General features: G+C 42.5%; 2 protein-coding genes across 11 annotated transcripts in view; one reads left to right on the top strand and one right to left on the bottom strand.

Moving 5' to 3' along the window:
- The window catches only part of ABCC2 (ATP binding cassette subfamily C member 2), a 133,853-nt gene extending 128,299 nt beyond the window's left edge, over nt 1-5,554 (top strand). The window contains exons 30-32 of the mRNA XM_033943489.1: nt 2,102-2,268; nt 2,373-2,567; nt 2,842-5,554. Coding sequence (XP_033799380.1) covers nt 2,102-2,268; nt 2,373-2,567; nt 2,842-2,971 — 492 coding nt within the window. The 3' untranslated portion in view covers nt 2,972-5,554. The remainder of the gene's footprint in view (nt 1-2,101; nt 2,269-2,372; nt 2,568-2,841) is intronic.
- A 3,464-nt stretch (nt 5,555-9,018) lies between these two features.
- DNMBP (dynamin binding protein) overlaps nt 9,019-12,842 on the bottom strand; it is a 195,394-nt gene continuing 191,570 nt past the window's right edge. For all 10 annotated transcript variants that reach the window (XM_033941301.1, XM_033941298.1, XM_033941300.1 and 7 more), the window contains one exon: nt 9,019-10,639. In XM_033941301.1, coding sequence (XP_033797192.1) covers nt 10,454-10,639 — 186 coding nt within the window. In that variant the 3' untranslated portion in view covers nt 9,019-10,453. The remainder of the gene's footprint in view (nt 10,640-12,842) is intronic.

Genomic DNA, 12,842 nt, shown 5'->3' with positions numbered 1-12,842 from the left:
TAAACAACCTGCACTATGCAGATGATGCAATGCTCATCACCTGCAGCAAAGAAGACATGCTGTAATTATTGAGAAAAGTCAAAGCTGAAAATCATGGGATTAGAACTGAACACAAACAAGACGAAGATTATGAATATGAAAAATAATGAAGATTTTGAGCTTGAAGGCCATAGAATAAAAGTTGTAAAGGATTTCAATCTCTTGGGCTCTTTCGTAAACAAAGAAGCAACTAGCAGGGAAGAAATACTCCACAGGATAGCACTTAGTCACTCTTCAATGAAGGCTCTTGACAAAGTATTCAAAGGCAAGGAAATAACACTCCAAACAAAGATCAGACTTCTCCATGCACTCATTTTCTCAGTGGTCAGTTACGGGTGTGGATGTGAAAGTTGGACACTACGGAAACAAGACAGAAAGAAGATTGACTCGTTTGAGCTTTGGTTGGTGCTGGAGAAGGATTTTATGTATGCCATTAACCACCAGAAGAACAAACAAATTGATTCTGAAAGAGATCATATTGGCTATGTCACTTAAAGCCCAAATGATGAAGTTATGTCTGTCTTATTTTGGTAACGCTGTCCTTCTTCATACTAAGCTCCTGTAAATGGTGCCGAGCTCTATGACTGTGGAGATGATGCGGTATATAAACTTAAGGTTTAGTTTAGTTAAGAAGAGAAAGATCATTGGAGAAGAACATCATGTTCGGGAAGATCGAAGGAACCAGGCAAAGAGTGCGACCTGAAATCAGATGGCTGGACACGTTGAAAACAACCATGGGGATGACACTAGAGGACCTTACCAGACTAGCACAAAACCAAATTCTTTTTAGATCTGTAATTCATCAAGTCTCTAGGACTCGAACACGAGGTGATGGCATCTAACTATCCTGTAAACCTGAATGGCAGGATGTGTCCCAAGAACTGAGCTGAGAACCTTTGTATTAGATTCTGACTTGTAGCCTTCCTTAGAACCATAGATCAAGGACATATCTGTTGTCCGAGGTTGTCAGTATGAATGGAAACTACCTGCTAAAACATATATTTTATGTACTTTTTATAAATGTTATTACTAGATATTGTGGCAGTACCCACAAAGATAACACAGAAGACTTTAGTATAGGGCTGGGCAGCCAATTGACATCCAGTCTTTGGGGCTGGGGGGAGGAATAGCAGCCATGTTGGGTTGGCGGAGAAGCGGGCAAGCAGAAGAGAAGAAAGGCCCTAGTTTTTATTTAAATTAAAGAGGAGACATTTTTTAAAGGAAAAAAGCCCTGCACTGGGCCCTAATTGTTTTTTTTATTTTTTGTTTTAATTAAAGAGGAGATGGAAAAAAAAAAAAGCATAAAAATAAAATAAAAAAAGGCCTCCTGTTTGCCTGCTTCTCCCCCAGCCCAACATGGCTGCTGTTCTTCACTAGCATCCGGTCTTCTGGGCTGAGAAGGATTAGCAGCCATGTTGGTTTGGAGGGGCAGTGAGCAAAATACTCCGACTCCAGCAATTGGGCTCTTTTCGCTGACATCACACTTGGGAGGAAGAAGTGGAGGGAAGACAAGGCCAACTGAGCAGCCCTCTTCCTCTGGCGTTGCACTCGAAGGGGGAACAGCCAAGGGAAGAGCTTTTGGTTCCCCCAAACCAAAAAACGTTTCGCTGCCTATGCCTCTACTACCCCAGGTGAGCCTGCCAGGAAAGATAGGGAAAATGCTTGAGCACCTGATTTATAACCTATTCTGAGCTCCTTTGGGAGGACAGGCTGAAACATCAAATAAATTGAAGCCTCTCAGGTACATCTTGTGGTTCACAGAGTCACCTTTTATATCCTCTCCCCAATCTTGGGGATAGATAATGCTTTGGGAAACCACCCTTTACCAGAAATTTCCCCTTATTAACAACCTTTTATAGAATCCCCAATCTTGGGGATAGATGATGCTTTGGGAAACCACCCCTTACCAGAAATTTCCCCTTATTAACATCCTTTTATAGAATCCTAAAGTTCTTGATACTTTATTCAGGATCCTTTGCCAACTCTACTTTTTGTTCAAGAAACTTAGGGGCTTTATTGACTTTGCCTGTATCTGTAAAGCTATTTCTATTGATTTCTGTAGGATCCAGTGTTATTCTCTGGGACCTTGAGAATGAATTTGGATCCTTTTAATAAGTACTCTGATGAGGATATCTGGAAGGCACTAGAACTGGCTCACCTGAAACAGTATACCATGGGTCTCCAGGAGAAGCTTCATCATGAAGTGAATGAAGGGGGTGAGAATCTCAGGTAAAGGAAAAGATTAGATGAAGGATAAAGTCAGGATAGCCAAAATTATTACATTAGATGTTCTTATGATAAGGCCATAACTCCTATTTGTGGTTAACTTGAAGTGTCGGTCAGAGACAGCTGCTGTGCCTTGCCCGAGCCCTGCTCCGGAAGTCCAAGATCCTGATCCTAGATGAGGCGACAGCTGCAGTGGACCTCGAAACAGATAATTTGATCCAAACGACGATCCGAAAGGAGTTCTCCAATTGCACGGTTCTTACTATTGCACATCGACTCCACACAATCATGGATTACAGCCGGTAAAAGAGCCATCATCTCTCAAAAGGGGGCAGGGGTTAAACCTAGGTGGGTCATCATAGAACTTTAGACATGGTTTCCAGTTAGCCACTTTACAGAAATTTTTTAAATGAGAAACAGGATTGATAAAAATGGGGTGAGCAGCAGATGAATTGCAAGAAAAGATGAGACCAGGCCGAATTCTCTGCATTTTACACCTCAGGATGCCATTATCTTTAGGTAGAAAAGTAGAATAGCTTGCTGAAATCTAAAAATGTTTATTTTTCCGGTTTTCAGAGTTATAGTGCTAGATGCTGGAAGAGTTGTGGAATTTGACAGTCCTGAAAAACTCCTCCAGCAGCAGGGACCTTTCTCCACCATGGCAAAGGATGCTGGCATTGGGAGCTCAGAAACCACAGAACTGTAGAGGAAATGGCACTGTGGCAGAGCAGATGGACCACTATATAGTACTTTCATTTTGCATGATTTTTCAGCTCAAAACAATGGTGCAATATGGCCATGAAGCCAGTTCTTGGAAAAGGGCTTTCCAGTGAGCAAGAGAGAACATTGCTATCACCTTCTCTGGATCCATAACTATCTACAACCAGTGACTTTGATGTCTCAGGAACATGTTGAGCGCTGGGCTCATTTCTCAGCTTGGCACCCTTTGCTGATCTTGCAGAAATCTGCGGGTTGTAATACTGGAAGACCTGGGCTATGAATGTCTCTTTTTCAACAATAATTAACAGCTCTCATTAATTTCTCTGTATGAAATAAATATGAGGCTTTGGCTAGATTTTAAGCATAACATCCATAGATCTGGGCAGCCTATCTCATCCTTCTTAATGAGGTATGTCAATTTTGTAGCCGGCATTTAGAGGGCTATCCTACTTCTATAGCACTGCCAGACGTATTAATGTAAGAGACAATTCCTACTCAAAAGAGCTTACAATCTAATCAAAAGAAACAAAAAGGACAAATAGGGCTTAAGGAATTTCTCACAGACGGAATAATACAACAGACATCTGTACATTCCCAGTGAGTCAGAACGAGGCATTAAAAGCAGCCTAGAAAAAGTGGGCTTTTAGCCTAGATTTGACAGTGCTTGACATACTGACTCAGGCAACTAGGCGCCACAAGTAGGGTGCCTAGATGTAGTACACTGAGCACTAATTCCGAAATGGCATCCGGGCACCCACATTCTGTTAAAGAATGCTACCATAATTCATAATCTGTGCCCCTAAATGCCCACTCACTCCATGTCACTGGCAGGTGTAAATGTGACCGTCTAAATGTGGAACTTTAGTGCAGCACTTAAAGACATGACCCTGCGTTTCCTCCTGTGAAAAGCCCCTTTGCATTTATGTGCTGAGCTGCAGACTAAATTCAAAGGCTACTGCTTAGTGCCCAACAAGCACTTAGGTACTAACTGTGCCGGCCGTGCATGTTATGTGCTAATATGCCGTAAATTTAGAAGTTGCTGAGAAGGAAGCCAAGAAGGCCTCTACGACAAAGGGAATAATCCAGAAGAGAAAGTCGTGAGGAAAAGATGTCAATCACTCATCAGCGGACTGTCTAAAATATTCTTTATTAAATGGCAGCACTATACAAACTCTATAGTGCTGCCATTTAATAAAGAATATTTTGGACAGTCCGCCGCTGAGTGATTGACATCTTTTCCTTACGACTTTTTCTCTTTTGGATAAGTTTAGAAGTTACAGAGCATTAGTTCACTGTAACATGTGCACCTATCAAATAATATGTGTAAAGTTGAATAACATGCATTAAACATTCTTATTAATAATTGATCTAAAAAAGACAGAAAATTAGGAAAAGGTCCCAAAATGAACATGGCTTATAGGCCCAATCATTATTCTTTAATAGGAAATGTGGCCTTTGCTGTTTTTCAAGGGCTGATCTAGATACTTGGGCAGGCAGTTTGAAAATTTCCCAAAGTGTACAAAGTCTATGATACAGAATTTGAAAGTGAAAATGCAAGCATACTATATATACTCGAATATAAACAGAGGTAACCTTTATTCCCCAAAAAGAGGGAAAAAAGCTTGACTTGACTATAAACTGAGGGTTTATATTCAAGTATAGGTATTGGTGGTCTAGTGGTGAATCCCTGCTGGCTCTGCACCACCCCTCCCCAACCCGTTGCAGGCCTCCCTTGAGCCCTGGTGATCCAGCGGTGAGCCTGGACAGGAATGATCTCTCCCGTGTCTTGTCCTGGCTGGCTCCACCCCACCCTACCTCCCTCCCGCACCTAAAAAGGTCTACCATGCATTCCGTGGTGGTCCAGCGGTGAACTGGGGCAGGAGTGATCCTCCTAAACTCCTGCCCTGTGCAGAGCCATTAATTCCTGTAGTCTCACAAGGTTGCCGTACAACCTCACGGCAGCCATTTTCTTTAGCAGCTCTACACAGGGCAGGAGAGTAGGAGGATCGCTCCTGCCCCAGTTTAACACTGGACCACTAGGGTGTGCAAAGTAGGCCTTTTCAGGTGTGGGAAGCGGGAAGGAGTTGGGGTTGTGTGGAGCCAGTGTTGTTCTCTGGGACCTTGAGAATTAATTTGGACTCTTAATAATTACTCTGATGAGGATATCTGGAAGGCACTAGAACTGTCCCACCTGAAACAATACAACATGAATCTCCAGGAGAAGCTTCATCATGAAGTGACTGAAGGGGTGAATGAAGTAGTGTTGAAAAGTGCCTGAAGTAACTGAGATTCAAATATGATATGACACGATACAGAAATTCATTTTTTAAATTGGCAGGGAGTTTATTCAGTTGCTCATTGGAATTGGATGATTTGGAGTCCCGTGGCTCAGGCCCTTTCTGGTGTTTTTGTAATAGAGAATGACATTTCATTACTGTTTCCATCCTTGCAGATACCTGTGGGAAACCATCCCATGTCATTCTTTAGTGTCTATCTCAACCTCAGTCCTTCTACACCAGCATTCTTCAATGCAAAGCTTGAGGGTCAGTGGCTGTGCCTATTCATACTCTGATTCTTATTTAAAACAAGTATAGGATAATGAAGCCATTGCGACATCACTGATGTCATTGGCTCTTAGGCATTGGTGGAATGAGGCATTATGACATATTACATCTGCTCTGGATTCCAGAGACTGTCATTCTTTAGTGTCTATCTCAACTTCAGTCCTTCTACACCAGCATTCTTCAATGCAAGGCTTGAGGGTCAGTGGCTGTGCCCAGTCATACTCTGATTCTTCCCTCTCTCCTTAAAGAATGGCATAGAGATGGTTTTCTGCAGTTATCTGTGGGGACGGGAATGGTGATGAATTTTGTCACTGCGTCATTTTCTGCTTTGTAAGTAGGGCAGGAATGGAGTATGAGTGAGGGGTTATTTGTGACAGGGGAGGGGAGATGACAGTTTGGTTGATCCTTGATCTGTATTATTGTTTACTATTTGTGATTTATAAATGATAGTTGTACTGAATATTGTTCCTTTTTATACTTCAATAAAAAGTCTTAAATATAAAATCCTGAGGCTTGCATGGATGGGGGACAAAGTTTTTCCTTGTGTCATTCCCTATGGTGTGACAACAGTAATTAGAAAGAAAAGATACATGTGCAGGCTTCACAGGGTCAGCTCCCTTCTGTCTCCACAATGTCACAGGCAATGAAAAGAAAGCTGAGCCAGTCACCATCTACATCTACTGTGGTATAACAGTGTTTTTCACCCCATTTCTGAAGGCACACCTAACTGGTCTGCTTTTTAAAACAGCTACATTGATTATGCATGAGGTAGATTTGCATAGACAGGGTCTTTGGCATATACAAATCCATCTCCTAGAAACACAAGAACATGACAGCAGATAAAGGCCAAATGGCCCAGCCAGTCTCATGCATATTCATTACTGGTATCTTAAAAAACAGACTGGAAGACAGACTTGGGATGAAGCTGCGACATTAAGCTAAGTACAATTTTACCCTTTTTTTCAGTTTAGCACAAAGGCCACAGTGACATTGTAACATAGTAGATGACGTCAGATAAAGACCCGAATGGTCCATCCAGTTTGCCCAACCTGATTCAATTTAATTTTTTTTTCTTCTTCTTAGCTATTTCTGGGCAAGAATCCAAAGCTCTGCCCAGTACTGTTCTTAGGTTCTAACTACTAAGAACATAAGAAGTTGCCTCCACTGGGTCAGACCAGAGGTCCATCGCGCCCAACGGTCCGCTCCCGCGGCGGCCCATCAGGTCTATGACCTGTGAAGTGGTTCCTGACCATTTCTATAACCTACCTCTACTTCTATCTGTACCCCTCAATCCCCTTAACCTTTAGGAATCTATCTAAACCTTCCTTGAACCCCTGTACTGTGCTCTGGCCTATCACAACCTCCGGAAGCGCGTTCCATGTGTCCACCACCATCTGGGTAAAAAAGAACTTCCGTCAAAGCTCACTCCAGCCCTTCTACACCATTCCAGCCATGGAAGCCTTTCCTAGCCCATCCTCCCTCAAATGGCCATATACAGACACAGACCATGCAAGTCTGCCCAGTACTGGCCTTAGTTCTTCAATATTTACTACAGTGGTGCCTCACACAACGAACTTAATTCGTTCCAGGAGCAAGTTTGTTATGCGAAAAGTTTGTTATGTGAAATGCGTTAAGCGCAGTGACTAACGACTGCCTGCAGTGCCTGCGTGGAAGGATGCAATACATCGGCAGCGATCGTGGAAGCTCGGGCGACTTCGTTGTGTGAAACGAAGTTCGTTGTATGAATCATGAAATGAAGTTTGTTGTGTGCAGCGTTCGCTGTGCGAGGCGTTCTTTATGCGAGGCACCACTGTATTCTTTTCTGATTCTAGATCCTCTGTGTTCATCCCACGCTTCTTTGAACTCTGTCACTGTTTTCCTCTCCACCATCTCTCTTGGGAGTGCCAACCAGGCATCCACCACCCTCTCCGTAAAGAATTTCCTTAATTGCTCCAGAGTCTACCACCCCTCAGCCTCAAATTATGCCCTCTGGTTTTACAGGAGACATTTTATACATATTGATGGACAGTGGCAGAGCGAGGATGGGTGGAATGCCCTGAGTGCCAGCTCCTCTCCTCCACTCACCTACCTACCTCTTCAAATGATTGCTGGTAATGAGCATGTCTAACCTGCTGCTTGCGCCAGCCTCAGCCTTCCCAATGACATCAGAAGAAGAGCTGATGCTGCTCGCTGCCAGCGATCATTTGAAGAGGTATGCTGGGAGTGGGCATAGCAAGAAAGGAATGCGACAGAGGGGCAGTGGGGGGACACAGGGTACAGTGATGCCAAGTGCCACCACCTCAGGTGCCTCCTTTGCTCACTACACCGTTGTTTGTGGATTCTGTTGGCAATACTGGATTTCACATTGATAGGCTGAGGATTGAAATACAGAGCCTCAAAGGGATTTGTAAGAGTATTTAACCTGCTGCTTTTGCCCATGACGATTTCTGAAGGTCAGTTATTCACTTTTATACATATTTACTGTGTTGATTGTACCATGGATTTGTCTGGTTTTAAATTAGTGGTTACACAAACCACACAGTAATGCCATCAGACAATCAATTCAGGTTCTACTGCTGTTTTTAAATAAATGAATTGCATATTATTGGCATGGCCCAATTTAGAAATTCAAGCCCTGGTATAACCTTCTGTGATTACATAGTTCCTACTAACATTCTATATATAAAAAAATATTATAAGTCTATTTTATATTTATTTTCTTTATTTATTTAAAAATACTTCTATGCTTCCTATCTACAATTCTGAGTGGTGTACAAAGCAACACAAGAAATAACAATGCTTAACACAGTGACAAATTTGGGGAGGATGTCTATTTTGAGGTCCAGCTACAGGAAATTCTGAAGAAGGTATTGACAAAGAGGAGTCTGAAGCCAATCAAGATGACTCAGCATTAGTGGATTGTTCAGAAAGAAACACTGCTTGACTTTGGAAATGTTGCAGATATCTTCACCTCCTCCCCTAGTTTTAATTTTGATCTACTTGTAGAAGTGTGTGTACTAGGTATGGTCCAGTTTTGGACACTACTAGGATGTTATAAAATTTTATTCAATACCAGCAGGTTCCAGCGGCCTTACATAAGTCAAGATCTGTTGGAATTTCGCTTTGTTCTGGACTGTTAGTAGAACTGCACAAAGGACATCACCTTTGGCTGGCTTGGTTCATAACAGATCCCAATTCACCACTAGCTATTACTCAAATCTGGGCTTTGGAAGGTCCAAGCTGAACGGGTAATTGCTAATCTTAATGTCTCTGATGTATTAGACCAGTCTTTTAATTGCTTGAATGAGGTTTCCATAACTGGGAAATATTATGCACATTAACTCCTGAATGTGGCAAGATGCAAAGAGGAGGGACCAGTAGCTGGCATCATTACCTCACTCACTTTTCTAACAAAGCCCACCCCCTGTACTGCATAAACACATTAAATTAACAGTAAAAAGTTATACTGTGGTTGTTTGATGTATGTTGTGTGGTGCTATTATTTTTTTTTTTTTTAATTTTAAACAAGCACCTTTAAAGTCCAGAAAAATTAGGAGGTGGCACAAGGTTGCTCATTACAGAAGCTAACGATGAATCACTGTTTGAGCGACCAAGAATGTCTAATCATTCAATGTGGTGCCCAAATCCCCATGAGTGCACTGAACTTGGTGCAGGATGGAATAGGGTGTTACTGGATCTTTGCTAGCAACTAGCTGTGCAGTGATTTGCACTCTCTTGTAGGAGGAACAAGAGAAATACCCTTTATTCCAGTGGGCAAGTTTTCCAGTTTCTAAATCTCTGGTCAAGGGGTCTTTGGTTTCATGTAGGCTTTTCTTGGCTGCTTGGCCTGTTGGAAAAACGAATTTATAGCTGTAGGACTACTGCTTTTAATACTGTACAGAAGTTGTTGGTGGGTTTTTGGTTTTTTTTAAAGAATGCACACACACAAAACAGGTAAAAGCATAGAGGAACATCAAACTGGTATTCAATATATTTAACTTACAATTTGTCCACATTGGAAAAATAAAAATAGACCAAAGTTAATGTGAGAAGAAAAGTGTTTTCTGTAGTGTCCTGGGCTGTGGAGCCAAATCTCTTCTTTGTTCTGGTCTTTGTGGAGGCACACAAAGGGTTTGCATCTCAAGGCGACATCCCCTAGAATGAAGATGATTTTTCCTTTCCCAACAAAAGCCTTCTACATTCCCCATCTGTAGCACAGCACTGGGTACAGCTCTGCTAATAACTCGGAGAATAATTCATCACTGCAATCCGCAGACTTGAAGTTTATGTTTCTACCCTTACTAAAAATATTATATTTGTTTCAAAAAGGCAAGGACAGATCTCAAATGAGGGTTAACATTCAAGCAAATCAGAGGACCCTGAAACCCTCATGAAAGAGTTTCTGGAGGGAAATTTGTTCCATGCAGGTCCTCCTTCAAGATTGTTCAGGAAACTTGCAAGCAAGCTGTTCTCTCAGTTACCAAGACTGAAGCGGTTGTCAGCCAGGGGAGCCACTGACCTGGATGGAGTGTGTGAAGTAATGCTACTGCTACACTTGTCCTTTAAGAAGTCCATGCCTGCTGTAATCTGCTTCCTACCAGGCTGAGGGATTCTGGTCACACACACCCAACAGAGGATATGAAGTAAATACTCCCCTTCCCTTTACACTCTTTACATAGTAAAGGATCACAGAGGTGCAAAAGATTATGGGAATGGAGCTATTTTAAACACTTAGAGTTCTAAATGAAAAAAAGAAAAACTTTCAAGTCATTTCAGCAGCATAAAAAACACTTTAAGGGCCTCAAATATTTAATTCAGTCCAAATGAAAATAAGGCACCAAAGTTTGTTCAACATTTAGCTAAAGACACTGGTATGTATTTGTCCATCTGCAAGCACTACCAGGTCACGTGTATTCCGTCTTCCGGATGTAAGTGGATGGAACATAGCCCCGCCTTCCATCTACTTCAGCCAACCACCAATCTTTATTTCCAGTCACATCTTCAAATTCTAGGATCTTGAGTCTCTGATTGGCTGAGACACTGAGTTCATTTGTGCAACGGGCCTCAAATGGGTAAACTGCGTAATAAACCTGCAAAGGAGAAGCATAAAACAGGGGAATTGTTACTAGTGTACTTAATACCTCACAATCCTAGTTATTTTCAATACTGTGGCAAGTCAAGTGACTATGAACACACTCTCCTGGGGAGATGTTCTACAGTTTGCTCTGCCTCTGTGACAGCTCAAGGGTTAATCCTACAGCAAAAAAGTTACACACTCAAATTCTGTGGCATGCATATACAGAAATGAATATGAATGTTAAATGTGATAAAGTCAAATACAAGTCATGTGCTCACATTTCTAGATAATTTATTGGGGGAAAGGGTCTCTCGTGGAGAGATGGACAGATCTGGGAGAAGAGAAGTGAAGGAGGAATCTCAGAACAGGAGAAGGATGGGGATGGGAGCAAAACAAATGGACAAAGCTGAGGAGAGGGAAGGAGGGCCCACTTTCTCACTTCTAATCTCCCAATGATAGAAGGGAGCTGCCAATTTCTTCATTTACATATATAAACCACACACCCCATCCTTAATCTCTCTAATTCCCTCATTCTCTCCCTCGGCATCTCTCCGTTTCCACCATTCATTCTCCTGCCTCTCCATGATTTTCTCCCGTTTTAATCTCCTCAATTACTGTCTGTCCAACCTTCAACTCACAACCCCTCTCTCAGACTCATACCCCACACACCCTTCATTCCCTCACAGCCTATCTCTTTTCAATCATTTTACTTACACAATTCATACTTGATCCTCTTATTCACACATATGCAGCTCCTAAATAAAGTATCTCCTTCCTGATCTCTTACCATCTCCCTCTCATTCCTGCTGCTGAAATTCACTCCACCCCCTCCATCTTCAATAATCTACAAGTTCAAGAAGTGACATCTTTTGCCACTTCCTCTTCCCCTTTAGCCTGGGGCCTGAATGTCACGCTGATGAACTCTGTAATGCATGGTTAAAAGCGCAACAAGGAAATAATTTGCCTCCTTTAGTTCTGTTCACGTGGGAAAATTTTTTGTTACTTTCCTTTATACAATAGTAGAATAAAAGTAATAATTTAGGCACAAGTCATACAGATGACAAAAACATATGTGCCTAAATACCAAATATACATGTGTAATTTAAAGCAAAGGAGCAGCCTAATGGTTAGTGCAGTGGCCTAGGAACCTGGGAAACCAGATTCGATTCCCATTGCAGCTTCCTGTGACTCTGGGCAAATCACTTACTCGTAACCCTCCATTGAAGGTGGTATATCCCTAGAGCTGTTAATCACTAGCTTTTAACTTTGTTAATTCCATTCAACTTGTAGCATCTATTAATCATTGTAAACCGCATAGAACTTCATGGTCCTGTGGTACATAAGAAGTGCCTCTGCTGGGTCAGACCAGAGGTCCATCGTGCCCAGCAGTCCGCTCATACGGTGGCCCATCAGGTCCAGGACCTGTATAAGAACATAAGAAGTTGCCTCCGCTGAGGCAGACCAGAGGTCCATCTCGCCCAGCGGTCCGCTCCCGCGGCGGCCCATCAGGCCCATTGCCTGAGCAGTGGTCCCAGACTATCCCTATAACCTACCTCTACTCCTATCTGTACCCCTCAATTCCTTTATCCTCTAGGAACCTATCCAAACCTTCTTTGAAGCCTTGTAACGTGCTCCGGCCTATCATAGCCTCCGGAAGCGCGATCCATGTATCCACCACCCTCTGGGTGAAAAAGAACTTTCTGGCATTTGTTCTAAATCTGTCCCCTTTTAATTTCTCCGAGTGTCCCCTTGTACTTGTGGTTCCCCATAATCTGAAAAATCTGTCCCTGTCTACCTTTTCTATACCCTTCAGGATCCTCTATCTATACCCTTCTATCCCCTTTTCCTTCAGGAAGTTATCTAATCCCTTCTTGAACCCCAATACCGTACTCTGTCCTATTATACCCTCCGGAAGCGCATTCCAGATGTCCACCACCCTTTGGGTGAAGAAGAACTTCCTAGCATTGGTTCTGAATCTGTTATTATTATTATATCAAACCCCCATCCCCTTTTTCTATCAGTTACGCTTATAAGTGTGAATCCAACTCAGCTGTCGCTCTGACTCTGCTTTTAAGACCCATCTACAAGATATTCAGTGTTCCCGCTAAGCTGTGCTGGGGTGCGCTGGCGCACAAAATATTACCTCGCAGCGCACAAGTTTCTCGTCACAGCGCACACAGTGTAGAGCACAGTTCTTCAACCGCCGGTCCGCAAAC

Source organism: Geotrypetes seraphini, chromosome 4, assembly GCF_902459505.1.
Source record: "Geotrypetes seraphini chromosome 4, aGeoSer1.1, whole genome shotgun sequence".
In the NCBI taxonomy this organism is placed as follows: Eukaryota; Metazoa; Chordata; class Amphibia; order Gymnophiona; family Dermophiidae; genus Geotrypetes; species Geotrypetes seraphini.
The sequence above is the reverse complement of the archived record's forward strand: the minus strand, read 5'-3'. Positions and strand labels throughout refer to the sequence as shown.